A 27,786-nucleotide genomic window follows, 5' to 3' on the forward strand; every position below is an offset into this window, starting at 1 on the left:
GCTTGCCCCGTGTGTAGCCTACCCCTTTAGAGGTCATTCTAGGCTGCGTGTGACACGCATACGTTCATTCTTGTGTTACTGGGTGCCACAGCGTAGTGCAGGTTTTTCTTTCTGCACACGTGGTCTAGGAGGGGTTGCGTGCACGTCATCTCCCTTTTTTGGGCCTCCTGTGCGTTGCGTGACCCGTCATCTTTCCCCAGGGGTTACATTCAGCCTTGCTAGAGCACTAGGGTACAATTACCATCTGGTACCCAACCCCTTTGACCCCCAATTGCCCAGGACAATAGTCTACATCCACTCCCATACGCACATTAACATCAGTGCCATGGCTGGGAGGCGAGGATTCCGTAAGGGTGGCAAAGGTGGAAGAGCCACAAGTGGTGGCCGTGGTAGATCCGGTAGGGGACGTGGTCGTAACTTGCAGGGTGAGCCTGTCCCCCCATGTGTGGAGGACCAGTCACGGGCACCCATAATCCCCCCCCTCCCCCCCTCCCATTGAGGCTGATGTGGCTGACACCATCCATGCTCAGCCCTTGTTGGACCAGCCCATTGTGGCACCAGACCTGGCTGACTCCATGGCTGACTTCCAGGTCAGCAGGGCTACGACACGTGCGCTGGTGCACGTTGATGCCATCATGCCACGTGGATCTGGGGCAGCAAGGTCATCTGTTGCACCAAGGAGACAGGGCGGAGAGGCTGCAGGGGCAGCTGCGGCTCCATCCACCCCAGCCCTCACACACCCAGCCAGGACAGTGTCGGTCCTAGTCCATGCTGCTGACATTCCCCCTGACACCATCACACTAGAGCCAATGCCTGCACCAACTCCCATGCTGAGTGTGCAATCCCACACTCCTGATACAGAGTCCACCAGGGCTCCTGCCCCTAGTGTCCAGAGCGGCGCAGGACACTCAGGATCACCACCACCTTCCAAGCGGAAGAGGAAGAGTGCTCGTCCGGCACATGCTGATGCCCCAGACACGGCTACACAGTCCGGCCCGTCCAGGAAGCCCAGCCTCACGGATGACGAACTGAATGCACTTGTCGAGTATGTGTCCGGACATGACAACGAGATGGTCATTGTTGCAGGATCCAAGACCACACCTGCACAACGCCAGGCACACTGGCAGACCGTTGCGGACATCGTAAGTGCCCTTGGAATCGTGAGGCGCACAGCCAATGATTGCTATAAGCGCTGGAATGACCTAAAGCGCAGGGCAAAGAGTAAGCTGGCCTCAAGTCATGCCGCAACTCTAGTGACTGGAGGTGGGTCTCCAGTAGTAGACATGGAACTCACTCCACATGAGTCAGTCGCTGGGACCTACGTCACGGAGGAACAGATCCAAGGCGTGGGAGATCTGGCTGATTACGAGGCATTGTCCGGTGAGTGCACATGCATGTGTGTGTCATCCATGTGCATGGTGTGTGTGTGAGGGCTTCTGTTTGTGTGCCAGGTGAGGGTGTGTGCGCCTGAGTCGTATGGGTCAGCCATGTGCTTCATGCAATCCTTCCTGCGCAGCTGCATTTGGCCATAGCAGTATCCCTTCTGCCAACAGTAGACATCTAGCCCAACTGCACGCCAGTTGCCCTTGAAGTGTCACCTTGCCACAACATATTTGCTTATTTTTCACTGTTCATTCAGTCAGTTTGTTTGCATTCCACCACTTTCACTAGGCATGTCGCTGTCCACTAGTCACATGTCTGACATGGGTATGGTAAAGTGGAGTGACTTTGTTACCTGGATATCATTTGTACACACATGTCCCTGTGCAATTGGACCATTTCAGACTGGCAGCTCCAGGTGAAAAATCTGACCTGTTAGAATTAGAAAAGCAATTACATGCGGGAACTGGACTGAATGAATAGGTGCTGCCCTCCTCTCCATCTTCACTCAATAGCAATGGTACATGCCATCTGTGTGATGGCATGTGTGTTTCACCTGGCAATCACAGGCCAATGTGTGATGCCACTGCCAGGCAGCATGCAGAAAATGTGTTCATCTTCCATCTTGGTGTCATCAGTGTGTGCCATTTGCCTGCACTTCATACGCAGTGAGGGTGCATGCATGGGAGGGTTTTAGTCATGTGGGATATGTGTCAATCAAGTACTGGTTCTCTTGCTTCTCAGCCCTCATTGTGTGCCATGGTGCTAATGCCTGTTTCCATTTCTTTGTTTTCATGTCTTTGCAGGGGAAGACGCACCTGATACTGCTGGGGTTGTGGAGATGGTGCAGACCCAGGAGGGGTCCGAGGGCCGACCAACCACCAGTGAGGGACGTGGTGTGGTGGTGGGGGAGAACCCACAAGTGCTGCAGGTCGTGCTCTCAAGGGGTGTCTCTGGCTGCACCTCCCCCGAGCTGTACTCAGGTGTTGATTTGGATGAGACCTACGTGCCGTCGCAGGTGAGTGTTCCAGGGAGGGATTCTGTTCTGTCTCACCCACCTGCACCAGGGTCAGAACCCTCCATGGGGATGTCAGTGTTGGCAGCTACGCCTTTGGTGGTTACGGATGCAGGGTCACACTCCGCGACATCTGATCCTGTTCCTGGGCCAGCAGATCAGAGGGGGAATGCAGTCCTGCAGCCTCAGGCAGTGCCGGCACAGCAAGGCGCAGTTCGCCTTGCCCCAGACAGGTGTGGTGCCCGCCGACGTGGTGGCCGTACGCCACCCGGCAATACCGCATCGGAGCAATCCATTTACGGTATGGCAACCCAACAGGCTGCATCATCCGAGATGATGGCTCAGGCCATGGATAGGGTGGCCACTTCCATTGTCCCCCCAGAAAGGCTGATGGAGCGACTAGAGCAGGCAACCGACTCCATCTGCCAGTCACACAGGGAGGACATGTTGGGGTCCAACAGGGACAGGCGGGCGACACTGGCGACTCTGCAGGAGGCCATCTCCATTGAGTCCCAGGGCCACAGGGAAGCCCTGAGGCAGGAGCTCCTTCACCTCAGGACGACTCTTGTTGAGCTTGAGGCTTCAACACACCAAAGGACAGAACAGCAGCTGGAGCATCTCACCCGTACGCTCTCAGCTGAGATGCAGGCAACGAGGGCGGAGGTCCGGGCATCCCGTGAGTTGTTGCATGGGGACCTCCGCACACTCATCCTCCAGAACCAGACCTACCACACCCGCATGCTTGCAGCCATGGAGGAGCAGACTAGGGCCTTGCGTGGGCTGCCTCCCATAGTGCAACCACCTCCGGATGCAGCTGCACAGGGTGATAATAGCGACAGCAGTGATACTCCCACAATAGGGTAGCCGTGTGGGCCATGAGCCCATGGAGGTGTTTTATCTTCCCAGGATCCACGCAGGTGGGTTCTGGTGTGCATCCTGTCCTCGGACCTCCTGGGTGGCCTCCCCAACCCCCCCGGGCCCATCAATGGCCATTTTTGATTGTTTCTTATTTTTATTTTTATTTTGATTTCTTTTATTCCCAATTTTTTTGGGACGATCTGTTGGCTTCCGTGGTTCCTGTGGGCATACGCTGCATTGTGGCTGGGCACATGCAGGCTTGTAATGTATTTGGTTCAGATGCTTGGGTTTGAGTCACACACACCCGTCCTGCTTCCCGTTTCCATGGGCTTGCAAAGGGTGTGCCCAAGTGACAGTGAATTACACAGTGACGTTGGACTCCCATGAGCTGTGTGGGCAGTCTGTAGTCAATACTGTGTATACATTCCTAGTGCATATTGCTGGTGCGTTGTACACTGCATGTTGCATTGATGTGTAACTCTTCTTCTGTGTCTACCTCCCGATTTGCAGGTCCCTTCCTCATGTCCACACAAGGACCTCTAGTCTGGAGATGGGGTCCATGTTGGCAGCAGTGCACCTACAACTCTACATGGCGCCAACACTGCACAGTTGGTAGTGGTGAGAGTGCAGGCATTTCCAGGTGGTGAGACTACTAATATGTAACATTTGTGATGTCATGTTAATGGTAGTACGTGCTCAAGTATGTTGTTGGTCCGGCATTGCTGTGAGCATTTCAGGTGTTGCAGGTTTCTAATAGGGACACTGTACATAGTGAGACTGATGTCATGTTGTGGGGATTACTTTGTTTACCTGCAATTAGCATGACATGGCATGGTGTGTCGTGTGGCAGTGCTGGGGTTGGGTTGGCTGACATGGCACTGTCCTCTTGTTGCATTTTGCAAGTGGGTATTCATTTTAGCTGCTTCAATGTGTAACTTCACAAAACTGCATTGGTGGTGTCTGTGTGGGTAGGGATGCACACATTGTGACACTTCCAGGTGAACAATCTCAGGCTGATATGGTATTCACGGTTCATTCTCCAGACATTCAGGATCAGTGTCAGGTTGAGTCATCATTGATTGTCAGATGGAATATGCCAGGGCAGTGTGCACTCCACAGGGGTGTGATTTCTATGTGAAGTAATTAGCCACTAGCTGTGTACGGGCTGCCTCCCCCCGTGCCCTTTCCCCTCCCATGCGCAGCGGCTGTGCATGTGGTTGGGGATGTGGGGCCACCACCATGTCCACGGCCAGGCCCCGGCGTGTAGCAACGTTGTGCAGGACACATGCTGCCACTATGATCCTGCACACTACTGGGGGAGCGTATAACAGCTGCCCGCCAGAACGGTCAAGGGAGCGAAAGCGTGACTTTAGCACTCCGAATGTGCGCTCCACTATGCCCCTGGTTGTAATGTGGGCTGTGTTATATCTTACCTGGGGTGGCGTGGTGGGGTTCCGAATTGGCGTCATCATGTGGGGGCTGAGAGGGTAGGCACTGTCCCCTGTGGAGGTGGTGATTGGTATCATTGGTGGGGTTGTGACCTTGCTCAGTATCCAACATGCATGCATGTGCAGTGGCATACATACTCACCAAGCAGCCATGTATCGCCATGCCGCCCAGCTTCTAGGTCGCGGCTTAGGGTGGACATTCGGTAAATGAAGCTGTCGTGGGTGGAGCCGGGATAGTTGGCATATACTGAGGTGATGATTCCCTTGGCATTACATGCTACCTGCACGTTGATGGAATGCCAGTGCTTGCGGTTCCTATAGATGTGCTCAGATGCCCTGGCGGGACGTAGAGCCACATGGGTGCAGTCAATGGCACCTAGCACTTTGGGGAATCGTGCCACAGCGTAAATATCCAGGGCGGCAGCATGCCTTTCTGCAGGTGTTCTGGGCAGGTATATGTGCCTGCGGACTGATGGGCGTGCAGTGATGATGTTCAAGACCTGGTGTAGGCAGCGTGACTGGGTGGCCTGTGACACCCCACCCACTATGGCACTTGTCAGCTGAAATGATCCAGTGGCTAAGAAGTGCAGTACATTGAGGACCTTCTCCAGGGGGCTGAGTGCTTGGGAGCACAGGGTGGGTGATGTGAGGTCATCCTCCCACTCACTCACCAGGTCCAGTATAATGTGTGGTGGAAACCTGTACCTCCCATACACCTGGTCATCAGGCATCCCGAAAAGGCTGGTTCTGGGTGTGAATATTCTGGCCCTGACTATCCTCCTCCTCCTCCTTTGGTAGCCCACTGCCACTGCTGCTAGGAACGGTATGTTCATCCTGGCGTCTGAGCTTGTTATTGTTAAAGTCCGCAAATGTATGCTTTGCGTGTGTTCTAGGCGAGCGTGTGACCCGCGCACCCCTGGAATCCAGTTCCCAGTCCAATAGCGTGTGGAAATTCACACGCACCACGGGATACAGCGTGTGACCCGCGCACCCCTGGAATCCAGTTCCTAGTCCAATAGCGTGTGGAAATTCACACGCACCACGGGATACAGGTTCGCTGACGTACTTGCGTGTGTAAGTGCCCGCGCACCCATTAAATACACGTACATAGGCCAATCGCGTGTACGCGCACTTTTGTCCAATTACACGCGATGACACTCTGACGTGCAGTATTTCCACGTGTGCCCCCTCATCACGTGCTGAGTGGGGAACACCCGTGCGGGTCACGTCACAGACGCGCTTACGCGCTGAGGGACTCTGGTCCAATAGAATCGCGTATGCATGCTGACGCGCTTACGTGCTAAGGGCCTTTCCTCGGATTTCACGCTGACGTGCAGGATTTTCACGTGCCAAATCACTCCGTATCAAGCTGGCCACGCGAAAACACACGGAAGACCACGCTCCTGCCCAGAAGGCCGAGTTACTGCCCCCCAGTGCCCCGAGCAGCCTCCCACGTGCCATCTGCTGCTGCCTGCCTGCCTGCCTGCCTGCTGCCACCGTGCCCTGCCATTTGGTGCCTGCACATCAGCCATCTGCAGGGGTCCAGTTGCTGTGTCCACCCCTGCTGGAACTGAAGACTCCCGACTGGGATTACATCGCTCCACAGCCCAGCCCCAGGACCCAGTTGCCCACCCACACCTGCCTCTGGGGTTGCCATGTCGGGCACTTCCACATCTGGCACCAGTGGCAACCCCAGGCCAGAGGGGCAGAGGGGCACCAGCTTCACTGCCACCGAAGTTGGTGTCCTGGTGGAGGATGTCCTGGGGCAGTATGATGCCCTCTTTAGATCGTCCCGCGCCAGCAAGGAAGGACGGCAGAGGATCTGGGCCGACTGTGTGGTTGCCATCAACGCGGAGGGGGTGGCAACCCGCGACGTCCTGAAGATTAAGAAGCGCTGGGAGGACTTGAGGTCCAGGACCCTTGTGAAGGCCCGGCGCCTCGTGGAGGGGGGCCGGGGCCGCATGAGTTCCATCCAGATGAGGGTCCTGGAACGCGTACGCCCAGCGCTCCACGCCCAGATCCTTGAGAGGGAGGCCCGTCTGGAGTTGAGCGGTAAGTGTCCAAGCATTACTGTGTGAGACAGGGCATGTTGCGGTGTGCTGGTTCTATGATACTTGCCTGTATGTGTGCCATAGGCCATGTATGCATGTATGTGTGCAGGGACATCATGGTAATGCATGTGCGACCAGTGATGTGTGACCCACATGGTTGTTGCATGTGTTCAAATGCCGCATGGGGAGCCCTATGCAGATTTTGAACATGAGAGCATGCCAGTCTCTGTACCTGGACATGGGTGGGGGTGAGGGATGGGTGCTGATGCCAGGTACATATATGGTAGCCATGTCTGTGTGCCTGACCTGCGTGTCTGTGACTTGTGCATGCCATGGATGCATGACACATGTGTGTGACAATGCACAGATTCAGTGAAGCAGCCAAATTACCCTTGTATCCGCTGTGTTTGGTGTGTTTGGGGCCAGATGGATGTGACTGAGGTGAAGTGTGTGCATGTGATAGGCATGAGCCATGATGCATGTGAGTTACATATCATTGAATGTTTCAAGAGTCCATTGGACATGCATGGAAATGTCCATGGCATGCACCATGCCTGTTACTGTGTGTGTTTTGCCTGGACTGACCCATGTGTTGTGGAGGGACATGATGGAAGTGTACTTTGACAGTGGTGCTCATCTGCTATTGCTTCCTGTCTAGGGGACCATTGTACAGTGCCGTGATGCTTGTGTTCTTTGTCTCCCTCTACACAGCGGCTAGTGAAGAAGAGGGCGGAGACGGCGCTGTGGAGCAAGGCGGCGGGGATGCCCCCACGGCTGCAGCGGAAGGGGTGGGTGAGCCCCCACAGGGGCCTGCTACGGTGGGAGACGGTGAGGAGCCATCCAGGTTGGTGGTTTGCACAGAGGAGGAGGAGGCCGCCACTGGGGCACACATGGGGCCTGGTGGGGGCATCCCTGCTGGTGCAAGTGGTGCAGTCCAGGGCCAGGGGCAGGAGGCAGCACAGGTCACCGTGGAGGGGCCTGTGCATGTCGCTGTCCCTGACCCTGTGAGTGCACCACCATGCACCAGCAGGGATGCCCCGTCCCAGGCCCGTCCGCAGGTAGAGGGGATGTCCATGTCACCTGACTCCCCTCCACCTGCGGACTTGGGAACCCCTGGCCGTGCGGAGAAGGTCCTGATTGGGGTCGCGATGCGCACGGCTGTGATTCGTGATGCCGTGCGTGCTTCCCGGGAGGAGCACGCACGTCATCACGAAGTGCACCGTGCCGACGTGGCCCAATTGGGATCGGCCATGTTCGGGGGTTTCCTGCATGTGTTGGCCAATGTGGCGGCCCTCTCCTCCTCTGTGCAGGCTATCCACCAGTCGTTCTCCTTGCCGTCTTCCAGCCCAGATGCCACCAGGGCCCCCTGTGGACCTGCCCCGACCAATGCAGCCAGCTCGGTGGGGATCCCATCCCTGCCACAGTTGGGAGTCGGAGGTCCAGCAGGGGTGGACAACACAGCAACTGGACCCCAGCAGGTGGAAGATGTGACAGCATCATCAGGCAGGGCACGTGCACGACGGCGTCGGTGGTTTCCATCAGCCTGGATGCCGTTGTGTTGGCAGAGGCAGTGGCGTCGGAGGCAGCAGCAGGCTCGACGTGGGAGGCATCATGGCTCGGGGCCTTCAAGATCAGAGGGTCAGGCATCGGCCGGATGGCAGGGCAACCCTGGGATGGTGGTGTCTTCCGTGTGGGAGCAGTTGGTCCAGCGGATAGGTGCAGAGCGGCAGCGGGCGGAAGAGGAGCGGCTCACCATGGTCAGGGCGGAGTTCTCCATGCGTCGGGCGTTGAGGCGGGCTGAGTGCCTCGAGGAAGCTCGCAGGGAGTTTGAGCTGGACATGGGGTTATCCCTGCGAGACCTCGGGGCCAGGACAGAGTCCCGCCTCCAGGACATCGACATGGAGTTCGATGATGCCCTGGCCAGCAACATCACCGAGTGAGCCGCAGGACTTGCCCGCTGCCTTTGTATATAGTTATTTAGTTATTTAGTGTTAGGTTTCCTTTATTAATTTTTTTTTTTTTGGACCGCTCGGACAATGGCCACTTTTTTGTATATATTATTTTCATTAGGTAGTAGTAGGTTTCATTTATGGTGTTGGGCTCATGGACCCTGGAATTTTCGTGTATATAGTTTGCTTTTTGAAGAAATTTTTTTTTATTAATTATTGTGTTCACCATGAGGAAATGGTTTTTCATTATTTTACTTCCACATGATTTTGCTTTGGACAACATTTGTTTTTGGATTACTTTGTTTATTTTATTTTTACATTTGTTCTCGGACATGGACCATTTATTTTGTTATCGCCATTGTTGTATGTTTGATTTTTTTACTTATTTTTCATCTTTAATACATGTTCTTTTTAACTTTCACTTGTGGTATTTTCTCATTGGTTTCATACATGTCATGATATGGGTTTTGACATTGACTTGCACCCATTGTGTATGTGTGTGTGACGGACATGTGTTCATTTACAGACTTGCCATTGGGGTTGTATCATGTAATTGCATTCACTATGTGGGTGGATGCAATCCTTGCCTGGGTGTTTGTGCTGGGTATGCTGCCCATTACTGCCATGATTGAGTATCGTCAGGACCTGGGGGCAGGGGGACATGTGTGGGTGCCTGGTGGAGGCTGCCCCTGCACTGCTGGGGTGTGGGGGTGGTGGGAGACATGAGTGGGGGCCTGGTGGAGGGTGCCCCTGGTGGCTGGGGTGTGAGGGTGGTGGGTGACATGAGTGGGGGCCTGGTGGAGGCTGCCCCTGCACTGTTGGGGTGTGGGGGTGGTGGGAGACATGAGTGGGGGCCTGGTGGAGGGTGCCCCTGGTGGCTGGGGTGTGAGGGTGGTGGGTGACATGAGTGGGGGCCTGGTGGAGGCTGCCCCTGCACTGCTGGGGTGTGGGGGTGGTGGGAGACATGAGTGGGGGCCTGGTGGAGGGTGCCCCTGCACTGCTGGGGTGTGGGGGTGGTGGGAGACATGAGTGGGGGCCTGGTGGAGGGTGCCCCTGGTGGCTGGGGGGTGGGGGTGGTGGGAGACATGAGTGGGGGCCTGGTGGAGGGTGCCCCTGCACTGCTGGGGTGTGGGGGTGGTGGGAGACATGAGTGGGGGCCTGGTGGAGGGTGCCCCTGCACTGCTGGGGTGTGGGGGTGGTGGGAGACATGAGTGGGGGCCTGGTGGAGGGTGCCCCTGCACTGCTGGGGTGTGGGGGTGGTGGGAGACATGAGTGGGGGCCTGGTGGAGGGTGCCCCTGGTGGCTGGGGGGTGGGGGTGGTGGGAGACATGAGTGGGGGCCTGGTGGAGGGTGCCCCTGCACTGCTGGGGTGTGGGGGTGGTGGGAGACATGAGTGGGGGCCTGGTGGAGGGTGCCCCTGGTGGCTGGGGGGTGGGGGTGGTGGGTGACATGAGTGGGGGCCTGGTGGAGGCTGCCCCTGCACTGCTGGGGTTGGGGGTGGTGGGAGACATGAGTGGGGGCCTGGTGGATGCTGCCCCTGCACTGCTGGGGTGTGGGGGTGGTGAGAGACATGAGTGGGGGCCTGGTGGAGGGTGACCCTGGTGGCTGGGGGGTGGGGGTGGTGGGTGACATGAGTGGGGCCTGGTGGAGGGTGCCCCTGCACTGCTGGGGTGTGGGGGTGGTGGGAGACATGAGTGGGGGCCTGGTGGAGGGTGACCCTGGTGGCTGGGGGGTGGGGGTGGTGGGTGACATGAGTGGGGGCCTGGAGGGTGCCCCTGGTGGCTGGGGTGTGAGGGTGGTGGGTGACATGAGTGGGGGCCTGGTGGAGGCTGCCCCTGCACTGCTGGGGGGTGGGGGTGGTGGGAGACATGAGTTGGACATGGGTGGGGGCCTACTGGCAGGTGCCCCACAGTGCTGGGGGGTGGGGGTGGTGGGAGACATGAGTTGGACATGGGTGGGGGCCTGCTGGCAGGTGCCCCACAGTGCTGAGGGGTGGGGGTGCAAGGGGACATGTGTTGGTGTTCATTAGTTCAAGGAGACATGTGCCTTTGCTGGGGGGAATGCCCATGTTGGGTGGGCTGCCTGCGGGACATGACCAGGGATGCAGGGTAGTCCCCTGTGGTGTGGGCTGCCTGCAGGGGCCGTGGAGGGTGTACAGGGTACACCTGGGAGGACCCACACTGTCAAATCACATGTGGGACTCCCCGGCACCCCTGAAATACATGTACCGTGCAGAAATCGCGTGTAAAACTTCCCGCGCACCCCTGGAATACACGCGCCCAGGCTATTCGCGTGTAAAACTTCCCGCGCACCCCTGAAATACACGCGCCCAGGCTATTCGCGTGTGGAACTTCCCGCGCACCCCTGAAATACACGCGCCCAGGCTATTCGCGTGTGGAACTTCCCGCGCACCCCTGAAATACACGCGCCCAGGCTATTCGCGTGTGGAACTCCCTGCGCACCCCTGAAATACACGCGCCCAGGCTATTCGCGTGTGGAACTTCCCGCGCACCCCTGAAATACACGAGCCCAGGCTATTCGCGTGTGGAACTTCCCGCGCACCCCTCAAATTCACGCGCCCAGGCTATTCGCGTGTGGAACTTCCCGCGCACCCCTGAAATACACGCGCCCAGGCTATTCGCGTGTGGAACTTCCCGCGCACCCCTGAAATACACGCACCCAGGCTATTCGCGTGTGGAACTCCCCGCGCACCCCTGAAATACACGCGCCCAGGCTATTCGCGTGTGGAACTCCCCGCGCACCCCTGAAATACACGCGCCCAGGCTATTCGCGTGTGGAACTTCCCGCGCACCCCTCAAATTCACGCGCCCAGGCTATTCGCGTGTGGAACTTCCCGCGCACCCCTGAAATACACGCGCCCAGGCTATTCGCGTGTGGAACTTCCCGCGAACCCCTGACATTCACGTAGCCCGCTCCCCCAGGCCCGATCGCGTGAGGAACTTCACGCGAACCCCTGAAATACACGTAGCCCGCACCCCCAGGCCCGATCGCGTGAGGAACTTCACGCGAACCCCTGTAATACACGTAGCCCGCTCCCCCAGGCCCGATCGCGTGTGAAACTTCACGCGAACCCCTGAAATACACGTAGCACGCTCCCCCAGGCACGATCGCGTGAGGAACTTCACGCAAACCCCTGTAATACACGTAGCCCGCTCCCCCAGGCCGGATCGCGTGAGGAACTTCACGCAAACCCCTGTAATACACGTAGCCCGCTCCCCCAGGCCCGATCGCGTGAGGAACTTCACGCGAACCCCTGAAATACACGTAGCCCGCTCCCCCAGGCCCGATCGCGTGAATAACTTCACGCGAACCCCTGTGATGCACGTACCCTGCAAATCGCGTGTGACACTTCCCGCGCACCCCGGTATACATGCACACGTATTTTTTGTCAGCGGGTGTCCGTGTTTGTGGGTACCCCTTTGCACGTCATTTTTCCTGGAGGGCCACAGTATGGGACATTCATCATGGCAGTATATAGGTGCTATTTGTTGGCACACCTTTTGGCGCACATTTCTTACAGCCGCAGAGACGCTACCGCCTCCTTTCTTGTGGCGGTCGTGTTTGTGCCTGTGCGCTGGTTTGAGCGTGCGCTTTTTTCCCCTATTCTATTCCATGAATACGTGTTGTAGGCGAGCGTGTGGGCGTTCCACGCACTTGTGCCCTGTACTTCCCCCGTGCCGCCCACGTTTTGGCAAGTTGTTCCCCATTCCGAGTGTTACGCCCGTGTTCCGCCTACTTTTGTTGCGTGCGCCGCGCTATGTGCGAATTTCGCTGTGGCCTGTGCGATTTTCGCTGTGACCTGGCGCACGCTGTTAGATGGCCTGTGCGCCAACGTGCGCCAACGTGCGCCGCGCACTTTTTTATCGCACATCCGCTGGTTTTCTCGCGCACGGCCTTCCATGAATCGACGTGCGCTGCTTTTCATGCGATTTTCGCACTTGCACTGCGATTTTCGCTATTCCACTGCGATTCGCACGTTTTTGCCCACTTGCGCCACGCTAATTATTCCATGAATCGGCCTGTTAGTCTGCTCTGTTCTGTCTACCACCCCTTCCACTCAAATGGCCTCCATAAGAAGAAAGATCAAGTATTGGGCTAGACGATGCCACCAGCACGTGAGAAGACAAACCTCACAGAAGAGTAATGTAAGACACATTAGCTGATTTGACCAGGATCACTGTATTGTTTGCTGGTAAATCCAGAATACAAGCATGAACACTTTGTTTCCACATTCTTGAATATGGATACTTATTAATCTTTTGGACTAACAGTTTAGGACCATCATTGGAGGTGATTGCCTAGGTTTTACAACACCTCATCTGAAGAAGCCATTTTCTAGACCTTCATCATATGATGACTTGTTAGTTTGTATAGCAACACCTATCTTGTGCAGGTACATTGCAGATAATAGAACCTTATGTACTGCAAACCCAAGTACATATGCAGGCACATTTAGAAACTTCAGTCATAGGAAAGGCTCAGCCAGCCCTGCTAGAAAGTGAACACACTGAGCTAACTTCTGAACTATCAATATGCATTAGACATTTCGCTATTGCACATCATCAACATAATGAATTCAACATGTTGAATTGATCAAGGCAGAGCAACCGACAGGTAATAGGTTTAGAGTCTCATGCAGCAAGCCATCGAATATCCGGATGTGTGCTGTTTAAGTCTGGTGATAAATGGAATCTTACTTATTTAGATCAGGCAGCCTTGTGGGGCCCCCTCCAAGTTGGGGGCCCGGGGCATGTGCCCCTTTTGCCCTCCCATAAAAACGTCTCTGAGATTACTGAATTGAATTACCATTTTAACAGTGCTCTTTGTACACTTTTACAAAGTTAATTTCTTATAACCATTTCCAGTATATATTTTTGTCCTAATGAAAGTGTTATACTTCTGCCAAAACCTGAGTAACCATATACATGATTTTCTGTTTGAATATCATCTTTTCATGATGGAGAGTGTGGTTGGCTACTGTTGTGCTCTTTTGAAATACCTCTCTGAGAAAGGCAAAAAGGTACAAATAGCACTAGCGAGGATTCCAGCCGCCATAGACTAAAATTAGAGAGCATTTCGGGAACATTACAATGTCCACATGAAAGGGGCCCCTAGGGGACCCTGACATCTATGGAAACAAGCCGGGTCACCACACACGATAGAGATGCCAGACACGAGGTTGTATTCCCAAAGCTAGGGTTTTATTGCAAAGCAAAAGTCTCAGTTGGCCAACTCGGTCTCATGCCCCGCGACGTGTATCTCTAGACCTCGAGGGACGCAAGAGAGTGAATTACGTACATCAGTTACATATATACAAAATGCATATCAGACAATAAGCTATGACATGGTTAACACCCCTCTTCATTGGATTTCTTTGAACTTGGTGTGACGATGGACATCTCCGACCCTAGGGGACCCTGACGTCTATGGAAACAAGCCGGGTCACCACACACGATAGAGATGCCAGACACGAGGTTGTATTCCCAAAGCTAGGGTTTTATTGCAAAGCAAAAGTCTCAGTTGGCCAACTCGGTCTCATGCCCCGCAACGTGTATCTCTAGACCTCGAGGGACGCAAGAGAGTGAATTACGTACATCAGTTACATATATACAAAATGCATATCAGACAATAAGCTATGACATGGTTAACACCCCTCTTCATTGGATTTCTTTGAACTTGGTGTGACGATGGACATCTCCGACCACTATGACACCTTCAAACATCTATTCTAGTAACAATTTGCAATTTGTGAGTGTGCAGGCATCTTTCGGTTATTGAATAGAACATGGCGCTTCTGTACTTGGAAGCGAGCTACATGCAGAGGGGGTTACATTCCGGACCTTGCTATCTATCAGGTGCTATTTGCGTCCTGGGAGCCGACATGCTCTAGCGGGGTCGGAAAGGGGGGGCCGTTTGAAAAGCATAATTCAAGCCTTTAGCGGTATTATTCTAACATATTCTACCATATAATGAGACTGGCTGGCAGCTGTGAAATGATTAAATGCCCTGCGGCTCTGCTTCAAGGCTACATTAAGGAGGGAGCCGGGCATTCTTCCTGGCGCTGCCTACGTTTGTGTTTCAGCAAAACTCTTGTTATCCTCTCGGCCTTGTGGCCTTGTCCTTTTCATGTACAGACAGCAATGTTCCACAGTCGAGCAGTGTAAGCGGAAAATATACTGTGAAGCAATAGGTACAGAAAGCAATGAGCAATGGTTAGAAAACAAAATAGCGATTCTTGTTACATCAAAATGGCTGTTCATTAGAAAACTCGAAAACCTATATTCTGTCAAATCGTGCATGAGACGGTTGGCCCACGGCCACCAAAATACGTTTGCGGTCTCGAATTAGATTTCTAGACTGACAAACACTCCTTTGGCCGTATGCCAAACGTCTCATCTATTTATTGAAACCTCCTCTAGTGATGATGAATCTGAAGTACTTATGTCTGAGTTTCGCATGCTATCGTGGTCATCATTGTCTTCAGTAATATCTATTGCCATCAACTCTTTCATTACTCTCATCTCATTTGGGTCTGGGCTAGTTCGATCATGAGGTTGTTTTTTCGTTGTTATCATTTGCATGCATCCTTCCGTACATCGCTCAGTTACCTCTGCACAAACTATAGGTAAACAATGTATACAACAACAACACGTTAGGAATATTCCGAACACCACTACTAGTATCGAGATCAGCTTCCATCCCCAAGATTGTAGTATTCCCCAAAACCAAGATCCTATTTCCCAGCTCCCTTCTCCCGTGGGGAGTTCAGAGCTTAGAACATGCATTTTCTTTATTGCTTCAAAGACCGTGGGGGAATAGTCATCGATATAAACGCAACCTGCTGATCCCACTATTTTGCAAATTCCCCCACGATCAACCAGGATCACATCGAGAGCTATTCTATTTTGCAGTGTCATTAACCTTATTCCTCTTTCTTCCAACGTCATGCAAAATAATATATCTGTTGTTGTGTTTATTATATTCTTTAGGATTCAATTGCCTTATGTTATAGGAGTTCACTATCTGTCCTAAGAATGGAATGAATGATTTTGCTACATCGGTTGCTATTAAAACACCTTTGTCAGTCCTCTTGACTCTAGTTCTGGATAATTTGGCCATGGCTACTGTTTCCAAGAGCAATACTCCTGGAAACAATAGCCCGAGATAACATGTACCTCCCCAGTTTCTGGGCAACCAAGGGTATGCTTTCTCTCCACATATAAAATCCTTTCATTTCAGGCAAAACGGGACAGTTCTTGGGCTATAATTCACTGTGTAAGATGGGGGAATCACATCTTTGTTCCCTTCTGCCCTTACACGAAACGTCATTACAGATGTTTTTTTCGGGCGGGGACAATCTATCTCATCTATTTTGTCGTGTTATTTTTCATGTGCTTTTCCTTGTGGGCTCTGGGGCTATTACTTGTGCTTTTTGGAAAATGGAACCACCCACAGGTTTCATTATTATCTCCTTAAACTCATTCATGTTGGTTCTGTCTAATTGACCCGAATTACTCTTATTCCACTTCCCATAGAACATTGCACCTAAAGATGCACTACATGCAGAACTTAATGGTAATGGCTGCACATACCACCCTATTCCTTTCCCAGCATGCTGCGGTAAATGGGCACATACCCAGCAGTTTGTTTTCTTCAGGATTGCATGTGTCATGTTCATGATTAATAATAATGTATTATTCCCAAAACCTTCCCTGTGTTTTTCTTCCATTGGGGGTAGGGTATAAGTGATCACCTGTACCGGGCTTTCAGAAGTGGATATATTAATTATTGGTAAAAACATTTCTAATGGGTGTATTGTTTCTACCCACCATAATATTAGGGCTGTCGATATTGATGCTACCACGCTCATAAAGCACATTATTATCCTTAGTGTCAGCATACAATTTGTTTTACCATGCGTTTTTCTTAGAGTTATAGTCTTTATATCTGACTCATTTTCAGCAGTGGTGGTGCAGGAGGAGGCTGGAACCGGTCCCGGCATGTTTCTCGTCGTCCTTCTTCTTCCTTATCACAATTCGTTGTGGATATCTCTCTTCGTCGCGCTTGCTCTGATGTCTATAAGTTCAATGGAATTCCCCCAGTTCAGTTTTGCCTGTCCTTTTTTTTTTTTAGCATGGATTCGATTATTCGTTTTTAGGCGAGATCACTTGTCCCTTTTTATACTGCTCAGAGGACCTTTGATCAGTTTTCGCCTCAGTATCATGTGCGCCCAGCTTGTCCGCTCTGGTTCCGGACACATGTACTGTTAATCAATTATCTCACTTGCCATAGTACCATGTGCGCCCCAGCTTGTCTGCTCTGGTTCCGGACACATGTACTTTTATGATTGCACCGAGGAGCCGCGAGTCTAGAATTGTCCGACTTGCACAATTCTCACGCTTCTCTCCTCTACACCCCTGGTTCCTTCTCTGTCCATGAGCTGAACCAGAGGTTGACATAAACACCAAAAGAAAAAGAATGCGGATCACTTTGTCTTCCGAGGCCGCAGGTTGTATCGCCTTGCTCCTGGTATTGTATGATCCGTGAAAAGTGCCGGTGCACTTTCAGATTCATGCTTGAAGTCAGCCTGCGGCACTTCTGCAGGTGCTGGTGTGTGCTGTGCCAATAATGCAGATTCGGTCTTTGGCCTGCTGGCAAGTGCTGGTGGGTGCCAAAGGGGCACACAATTTGTTTCTGCTGGTATTTGCAAGGCAGATTTCACGGGCAACATTGGGGCACTCTTTGCCCTTCCCCCTCTTTGGCAATCGTCTCAGGCTTTGTTTCGAGTTTCACTTCACGTTTTGGCAGATCAGGTGGCTGCACACTGGCAACAGTTTCTTTTGTTTCTGCGACCGCCGTCTCTTTCCGGTCATCGGTGTCAGGCAAGACTTTCAGTGCAGTTGGAATCTTCTTGGCCTGGGTGGCATGGATCCACGACTTCCTTCCATCTACCCGTATTGCCGTCTGCGTCGCCAAAAGTACTTGATAGGGCCTGCGCCACCTGGGTGCTAATGATGACTTTCTTTCGAAGTTTCCTAGCAGCACCCAGTCTCCTGGCTCCAGCGCGTGCCCCGGACCGTTATACCGCACAGGTAATGCCTCCTCCACCTGCTGATGAATCAAACGCAATTTCTGCATTAAATGTCCACAATAAGTACTAAGCACAGGATGTTCTATCTCACTGAGCCGTTTTGGCTGAGGTGCGCACCATACATTTGCCAGCCTCCCCATTATGATCTCGTATAGGGAGAGCCCAGTTTTAGCCTGTACTGACGTACGCATGCATAATAGTGCTATTGGTAATGCATCCACCCACCTCAACTTGCTTACCGCACAAATCTTGCTAATCTTTGATTTAAGTATCCCGTTGTGCCTCTCCACAAGACCAGCAGAACTTGGATGCCTTGAACTGTGGAATCTCTTATCAATCTGAAGACCTGCACATATCTGTAACACCACTGCACCCACAAAATGTGGTCCATTATCGGACCATAGGACACGGGGCAAGCCAAATCTGTAAAAATACTCCTTCAACATTACTTTTGCCGTAGTCATCGCTATGCAGTCTTTTAAAGGATATGCCTCCACCCACTTACTGAATGCACAGATTACCACCAAGACGTATTTTAAGTTTTGGCACCCTTCCATCTCTATGAAATCAAAATGAACTACCTCAAACGGCATGGAGGGCGGGCCAAAACTTTCTGTTGGTGTCACTGTTCCCTTTCCTACATTGTGTTGTAAACACGTGATACAGTTCTGCACCAACCTTTCTGCATTATTTTATATGTTTGTATTCTGCCATACTGTAGAAAGGTGCTGTATCATTTTCTTGGCACAGATGTGCGTAGGGCTGTGGGCCATTGTGACCATTGCAATCACATATGAATTTGGCAACATCCAGTTTCTAGTTCCCTTGTCCACCCAACAACCCTCCAAATCCAACTCAGCGGATTCCTCTGCCCATCCCTGTATTTCATTGGCCGTAGCCTCGGCCTGCATTTCTTTGACAGTCGCAACTCCATCTTCTATCATACATGGTATTTCCTCTGTCTGAACCGTCATCATCTTGGTATTCAAATCAGTGGCAGTTTGTTTCGCAATCCTGTCTGCAAACGCATTTCCCTCTCCTATTTTGCATGTTACTTTTTTATGTGCCTCACATTTCACTATTGCTAGGCGCTTTGGAAACGTGAGTGCAGACAGCAATCGTACAATCAAAGGGCCATGTTGAATTCTGGCACCATGTGATGTCAGAAACCCTCTCTCAGCCCAGAGTCATCCAAAGTTATGAACCACTCCAAACGTGTACTGACTATCAGTATATATATTCACATTCAAATTTTCAGAAATCTTGCAGGCTCTGGTTACTGCTATTATTTCCGCGGCTTGTGCTGAATTATAGGGGATTCTTTTACTTTCTACAACACTCTCTAGGGTAGTGATAGTGTATGCGGCAGTTGTCGTGCCATCTGGTAATTTAAAACATGAGCTGTCACAAAATAACTCTCCATCCGGCTCTTTTTGTAGAATATCACTTAAATCAACTCTCCCCTTGGTTTCTTCCTCAAGCAAATGTGGGGGGGGGGGGTGATTCATTCTTCCCAATTTCTGTTATGGTTAATGGCATTAATTCTGCAGGATTCAAAGCGCTACACCTCATAATTTGGATATGGGGCACGAACAAGATAATCTCATAGCTTGTCAATCTAGCAGAGGTGAGGTGTTGCGTCTGTGACCTATTTAACAGAACGTCTATGGCATGTGGCACCATCAGAATTAAAGTGTGCCCCAATACCATCCCTTCCGTTTGTTTCACTGACGCAGCAGCCGCCGCGACAGATCGCAAACATCGTGGTAGTGCGCGCGCTACAGGGTCCAGGGCAGATGAAAAATAGCCGCACAGCCTATTTCTTCCACCTTGTTCCTGTGTCAAAACCGCCAATGCACATCCTTCACTTTCACACACAAATAGTCTGAAAATGTTCTTATAGTTTGGCGTACCCAAAACTGGAGCCGAGCATAATGCAGTTTTCAATCCATCAAATGCTCTCTGACATTCCTCATCCCACTGCAAAGGCATAACCGCATCTTTTCTAGCCAAATTCACTAATGGTTTCACAATCAGCGCAAAATTACCAATCCATTGTCGGCAAGGCAATATGAAGCCATGCCTATTATGGCTGTGACTCCTTTTTGTGTCTTTGGAATAGGCATACAAGAAATACTTTCTATGCGTTCTGGCGTTAGTCTTCTCCCTCCTTTCGAAAGTAGGTATCCCAAATAAACTACCTCCTTTCGATTATACTGAAATTTCTTCAAACTAGCTTTATGGCCATGTGCCGCTAGGTGTGACAGTAGTAATACAGTGCTTTCTTTACAAATCTCCTCTGTGTCTGCAGCTAGTAATAAATCGTCTATGTATTGCATAGGTACACAACCCACGGTTAATTCCAGCATGTCTAGCTGCTCTTTTAATGCTCTACTGTAAATACTTGGACTTTTCGTGTAACCTTGTGGAATCCATGTAAATGTAAATGATCGTCCTCCTAATGTGAACGCGAACAAGTATCTACTGTCCTTGTCGACTGGAATACTAAAGAATGCGTTCTTCAAATCTATTACACTACAATATATTCTGCTGAAACAGGTATCATTGTCAATATTGTAGTGACGTCTGGCACTAAAGGAAATTGCAGATATACTACCTTATTTAATGCGCGTAGATCAATTATGAAACGGTATGGTACCTCATTACCTCCTTTTTTATAAACCGGAAGGATCGGGCTGTTACATGTACTGCCTGTGATTTCCTCTATTACCCCTAATTTCACCAAATCGGTAACAATACTCTTCAATCCTTTCTCACCGTCAACCAAAATTTTGTATTGGGGTATTTGCGGTAGGGTAACACCTTGTTTTAAAATAATCTTTACTGGCTCTATCTTTAAACATCCCACATTGTTGTCATGCATTGGCCATATTCAGGTTGGTACTTTACTTAGTTCCCCTGGTAACGCTTCGGACATGAATTCTGACACAGGGGCATCGTGTGGCCATATCGTTAGAAACACTCCGCCTGCCGTGCAATGTATAACAGAACCTAGTTTTTTCAACAAATTCAATCCCAACAAATTTTCTCCACAATTTTCTGTTAGAAGGAAAGGACAATGTTCGGTGAATGGTCCTATGGTAACTGGGACTGGTTTGGACACTGGGTTTATGACTGGTGTACCTTCGAACCCTACAGAATATTCTTTTGCCCTGACAGTGGTATATTCGGAACCAAGTGATGGTCTATTGAACACTTCTGTGCTCCTGCATCTACAAGAAAGCGATGTTCCTCATTCCCGACTCTCATTTTCATTTTCATTTTCATTTCTTTATTCATTTGATTTTTTCTTTTTTTTCTTTTACTTTCTTTTTTAAATTTAATTAGCATTTTGATATTTTTTATTTATTTTCATTTATTTTCTTTACTTTTCATTTTATTTTTATATTTTTCATTTCTTTTTTTTAATTTACATTTCCTTTTTTGTTGATAACTATTTTCTTTCAGATTGTAATTTCATGTTACAGTGTGTTGCTTTGTGTGGCTCCTGTAGGCATCCACTGTGTATACCAGCTGGGCACATGCAGGCTTGTCCTGTGTTTGGGTTTGAAACTTGGGTTCCTGACACACATGCACTCCTGCTTCCTCTTTCCATGGGCTTGCAAGGGTGTGACCAAGTGACAATAACTTACACAGAGGCATTGGGCTCCAATAAATTGTGTGGGCAGTCTGTAGTCCAAACTGTGTATACACCCCTAGTGGGGATTGGTGATGATTTCTCCACTGCATGGTTGATTTGTATATTGTATTTCATACAGGACATTTTGCATATATGCATGTACGTTCTTCATGTCTTAACGAGCTGGTCTCCATTGCAGATGCAGTTCATGTTGTGTGCTGTACACTGCCAAATTTTCCTACCAGTAACACACTGGAGATGGAAGGGGTCGATGTGCTGCCTTTGTCAGGTTGTGACACTTGCACTACTTTCATTTTTTACTGTCATTCGTTGCCACTGTTGGGTCCTGTACTAATGTTTTGTCTTGCTGGTAAGTATTTGTTCATGTGTGCTGTTTCTTTTTCATTAGTGAGAGGGATTTGTCTCTGGCCTGTTTCCATTTGGGACACTGCACTTTGTGACACTTGTGTCATGTGTTGTGCATTCATTTGGTTGCTTTCACATAACATGCCATGCCATGGTGTGTTGGGTAGCTGAGATGGGGTTAGGGAGGGGTTGGGTGACATGCCACTATTTCTGTGTACTATTTTGCAAGGGGGTAGTCCTTCATGCTGCATGAATGCATGCCTTTTACTGACACAGCATTGGGTCTGTTTAAGTAGCTAGGGATACACACAATGTAGCACTTCCAGGAAAACAATCTCAGGGTGGCATGGTTGTGACAGTTGACTGTTCGTTTTGTCATCATCATCAATTGTCAGCTGGTATGTGCCAGGCATGTGCACACTCCACAGGGGTGGGATTTTAGGTGAAGAAATTGGCCACAAGCTCGGTACGGGCTGCCTCACCACATGCCCTTTCCCCTCCCATGCGCAGACGCCGTGCATGTGGTTGGGGGTGTGGGGGACCCACCATGTCCACCAGCATGCCCCGCCGGGTTGCAACGTCGTACAGGAAACATGCTGCCACTATGATCCTGCACACTACTGGGGCGCATATAGCAGCTGGCCACCAGAGCGGTCAAGGGAGCGAAAATGTGACTTTAGCACTACGAATATGCGCTCCACTATGCCCCAGGTTGCAATATGGGCTGTGTTGTATCTTACCTCAGGTGGTGTGGTGGGGTTCTGTATTGGAGTCATCATGTAGGTGGTCAGAGGTTAGGCACTGTCCCCTGGGAAGGTTATAATGGTTGTCATTAGTTGGGTTTTCCCATTTCTCAGTGTCTGACATGCATGCATGTGCAGAGACATTTGTACTCACCAATGAGCCATGTGTCGCCATGCCTCCCAGCTTCCAAGTCCCGGTTTAGGGGTGACATTCTGAATATAAAACTATCATGGCTGGACCCCGGATAGTTGGCATATACTGAGGTGATTATTCCCTTGGCATCGCATACCACCTGCATGTTGATGAAATGCCAGTGCTTGCGGTTTTGATAGATGTGCTCAGTGGCCCCGGGAGGACGTAGAGCCACAATGGGTGTAATCAATGGCACCTACCACTTTGGGGAAGTGTGCCACCCCGTTAAAGTCCTGGACCACGGCCTGCCTTTCTGCAGGTGTTCTGGGCATGTATGTGTGGCTGAGGACTGAGGGGCATGCAGTCATGATCGCCAACACTTGGTGCAGGCAGCGTGACTGCGTGGCATGTGAGACACCCCCAACTATGGCACTTGGGAGCACAGGGTGGATGATGTGAGGTCATCCTCCCACTCAGCAACCAGTTCTAGGATTATTTGTGGTGGAAACCTGTACCTCCCATACACCTGGTCATCAGGCATCCCAAAAAGGCTGGTCCTGGGTAAAAAATTGAGGGTCCTGGCTATCCTCCTCCTCCTGCGGTGTCCCACGACCACTGCTGCGAGGAACGGTATATTCATCGTAGCGTATGAGCTTCTTGGTTGTTTGCGCGCACTTTTATGCTGCGCGGGGCCACTTACCCCTACTTCCTGCTGGCGTACGTGTTTCCGGATTAGCGCGTCTTTTGTGGCGCACGGGTTTCCCCAGTTCGATTCCATGAATACGTGTTGTTAGCGCGAGGATTTAGCTGCGGTACTTCCCCCGTAATGCCCACATTTTCATGCGTTGTTCCCCATTCCGCCTGTTCCGCCCCATGTTCTGCCCCCTTTTCTTGTGTGCGCTACGCGTTGTGCGCTTTTGCTGTGCACATCGCGTATGGCGTTTAGGGACGTGTGCACCCGTGTGCGCCACCCGTGGATTTGGTGCACATACAGGGGAAAACACACGCAGCGCATTCCATGAATCAACAAACGGCTGCGTGCGTGGCTTTAGCACGCGTGCACTGTGATTTTCACGCTTGCGCTCCACTTTTCAGGGGACATTAATTCCATGAATTACCCTGTGTATCTTTTATAAATCACCAGATAACAGGCTACATGGCATTTTATTGCAAATATTTGAGGTTTGGTCTTTACGCTTCTTTATGGAAAATAGTCTGTTGTGATCCTGTCAATGTGAATATAACAGTTGAAAAATCAAGAGTGGGCAAATGTTGGACAGCCCTAAATACCTCAGATTGATACATAACGGGGAACACATGTTTAGTTTTAGTTATTATGTGGCATTGAAAGCATTAGTTTTAAGGTGCAGCTATCATAATAAAAATAAGAGCTTTAACATAATAACAAATAGGGGCTTTGAATGAGGGTCTCATATGCTTTTCAATGCAGATTACATATAAGGATGAATTTGCGTTGTTTGGCTATGTGCCCCACGCATTTAACACCCATCTCTAAGTGAAAGATATATGATTTTCCTCCCATTCCCACCCATCTCACACCAAACCACACCCCTTTTTGCATTCTTTGCCTGCATATGTTTTGTGTGATGAATTTGGCAGCCATTTTTACTTCCAAAATGACAGCCAACATATTTTAAGCTTAAGAAAACCATATTTGACTATATTGATGTTTTTCAAAAATATTTATGTTAACTTTGAAGTTATGTTACACATTTTAATATATTTTGTATTTAAGATTTAAGATAAACAAGCTTATGTAATAGTTAAGTTTTGGTCTAAAATGCCTTTGAAAATGTTCTTATAATGATTTTTGGGGTTTTGGTGCAGTGTTTTTGATGTAAGCAGCACCTGATTGGCTGTGCAGTGAGTGATGACAGTATGATGTGTGTGGTTCTCCATGTGCTCACTCTCATTGTGCTGTATACGAGGATGGAATTCTGAAGAAATGTCAATTTTGTTTATCCAGCCTGAGGAAAATCATAGCGGATGTCCGAGCTGCAATCGGTGCTGGATTTTTTAGCAAGCACGCGATTTCTGTGCACCGTTACACTGCACCTCTGAGTGTGTATCTGCTCCACACCTCGGGTTGGTACCTCGGTCGGTGGCGCAGGGCAGATGGCACTCCAGGATGCAGACTCCAACATGTGCAGGATAATCAGTGCAATGTCTGGCATACTTGTGGTTGAAGCATTGAGTATATCTTCAGCAAGCACCATCAGCTTACGGTGGGTTTAAAAAAAAGCATCAAGAAAACCCTTGCACTTGAAACGTGGGAGTTGAATCGGTCATTTCAGTCAAGCCACACGTTTTTAAGAAGGTATGGCATTGTTAAAGCATTGAATCGTGTTTTTCTTTTCTTCTTTGTAAAAGAGCAATATTTTTTCTACATTCTTGGCAAATATATTGTGCTCTAATACCCCATATGCGTGTTCCTGAACGTATTCCTTGCAGGCACAGCTGTGAGGTGAGGGGGCTGCGGAGTGGATCTTCGTGTATGTACAGGGCTGAAGACCTAAACAGAAATTAGTAGGGCGACTCTGAATGTGCAGTATATAGGACGTGAACAGTTCCATGAGTTAAATATTCACTGTTTCCTTCACCCTCTCAAAAAAGTGGGCACACGCCTTCCACCTACGTGGTGCCTCGATTTGTGCCCTGGTGCCACAGATTGAGTCAACACGTCTATTTAATTCACAATCCTGCGACCTCCTGACTCTTCTGCAAAACAGGTAGTGTTGCAAGCATGACGAACCAAGACACACCCTGAGCATGGTCCCTCCCACTGCACGAGTGCATCGAGCAGTATTTTGGAGGTATCATCATGCCATTCTCTTGGCGGTGTGGGGTGTGGTGGGGGTGGAAAGTGTGGCCAGTCGTCCTTTGGTGTTCCCCAATAACTACTTGATGCAAGGTTAGGCAGGTCTCTGGGAAGGACCTTTTCCCCAGATGTGCTTGGACTTGACATCAAAAGTTCTCCTGAGTCTGAACAGCTTTTGTAGTCCTCCAACCTGCTTTAGTGATGTGCTGTGCAGCAGTGGACTTGGCATGGCGCCCGACTGGCCTATGCGAAGTTGCAAATAGTCCAAATACGTTGATGTTTCTGAAACACTGATCTTGCTGATTGAGTCAGAGATCGTTTGATGGGCACGTGACTGACCATGACCATCTTCCGAAAGCATGGCCTACCAGAAAATCGTTCATTTTTTCGGCCAATGTTAAAATGTATTTTTTTCTTTCACTGATTTTTCCACTTCAAATGACAAAAAATATTAACATAATGGTAACATTTCATAGCCACTTCAAAACGAAATTTTGAAAATAGACTGCAAAATCACATAAAAATCACCAGTGGTGAAGAAGATGAGCGCCAGTGGGGGAAGTGGGGTCCTAGCACCCCCCCCCCCGCGTCCCCCAGGCCCCCCACTGCAATTCAGTTAATGCATCACTATTGGTAAAAGACCAAACAAGCGGCGACTAATGCATGGTGACACGTGGCATTCCCTCATAAATGCTGTTTCTCTCTCAAAACTGGTTTGGAAACCGGCAAAGCCCTGACCCCCGCTGCAGCCTTTACCGGTGAACCTATAGGTTTCATGGATGATAGCTTGTCATTTGCTATATTGCGGCGTTGACCAGGGGCAGAGAGGGAAGACACTCTGTAGAGCACTACTGGTAGGCCCCAATTTTTAGGACTACGTTTTGGCAAAATAAAGTAGTTCTTTATTGTAAAAATCTATTTTAAACCATGTTAATGAGATGTTTTCTTGTTTAAAAACATTTAAGGACATAGTTACAACTAATTTTTATTTGTGTTAAAAACAAGCATTCAAATTATACTCTGATCATTTTTAATGACTTGGCAATAAAACCAAAGCATTTTTTCCTTTTTTCATAAATGCACACCTATATGCTCACAGCGCCAAGACACCCCTGGGTTATGTGCGCTATACAAATTGCAAAACAAAATAAATATATATATTGTTCAAACATATAATGCTGCACTAAATATGCATAACTAAAGATCGACACCTTTTGCATCTATTCCAGCCATCTGAGATTTTTTTTAATGTTTGGTTAGCTCACTTAGAAATCTGATTAGTCGACGCTGTATACAGTTCCCTTCCATAAGCAAACCCTTGCTTGAATTGCATTTGTTAACAAGCATTGGCAATGCCAAGAGTTTGGGCTTTTGTGTAGGCATGGCAAAGGCACTTGCCAGACACAGCTGTAGTGGTATTAACTGCCATTGATGAAATCGGGTGCAAAATGGTGCGTGTACCTGGGCATCTAATAGCAGTGCCTGGCAAGTGCCTAATACGTGTACACAAGCCCAAACTGTTGGCTTTGTCAATACTTGTTATAATATCCGATGGGTATCTTGGTCTTTTCCTTAAGTTTAAAATGGTGTTGTCAAGTTTGAATGAAAACCATCTAAATGTTATTTTCAAATGACTTACTTGTTTCGGAATTCGTCCACCATTCTTTGGGCATCTTTGTACTCCCGCTCAAGCTTGGCATGGTCCAAGGACAGCTCCCTGATCCTCTGCCTGTTTAATTCGATTTGCTCCTCGAAGGCCTCCTCCAGGCCCGAGATCTCATCCATCCGCTGGAAGGTCTCCAGCTGTTTCCTGAAGATGGCATTTCTCTGCTCCAGCACCCGGGCCCTGTTGATGTAGTTGGCAAACCTCTCGTTGAGCCCCTGCAGGTTTTCTAAACCCTGAGCCTGGGCCAGCCCTACGCTGCTAAAATCCACCAAACTCAGCTCCTCGTGGGCGTCGGACCTTTCGTATTTGTCCTTTCGCACTTCTCGCAAGTAGGTGCTTCTGTACATGTTGCTCGTCTTGTTTTCCTTCTGATGTTGTCCTCCTTCTAGGCAGTTTCATTCGAATAAATTGCCAAGAGGAGAGAAATGGGCACAGTCACCCCGACCTCCCTTTGCTTTCTAATGAGTGCCGCCAACACCAACAAGCGATATTAGGCGACACACAGTTCTAAAGCATTGGGCACCATAAGCTCGGTCCTTTCTTTCCACCTCTACTCAGCACTTTCTAATGTTCAGCCATTCTGTGT

At 50.1% G+C, this 27,786-nt stretch overlaps 1 protein-coding gene across 1 annotated transcript in view; it reads right to left on the reverse strand.

The window, feature by feature from the left end:
- BFSP1 (beaded filament structural protein 1) overlaps window positions 1–27,547 on the reverse strand; it is a 523,750-nt gene extending 496,203 nt beyond the window's left edge. The window contains 1 exon segment of the mRNA XM_069607288.1: window positions 27,174–27,547. Coding sequence (XP_069463389.1) covers window positions 27,174–27,547 — 374 coding nt within the window.
- Window positions 27,548–27,786: the final 239 nt, after the last annotated feature.

The sequence above is a fragment of the Ambystoma mexicanum genome, chromosome 4q (genome assembly GCF_040938575.1).
Source record: "Ambystoma mexicanum isolate Mex_15411 chromosome 4q, UKY_AmexF1_1, whole genome shotgun sequence".
Taxonomy (NCBI): Eukaryota; Metazoa; Chordata; class Amphibia; order Caudata; family Ambystomatidae; genus Ambystoma; species Ambystoma mexicanum.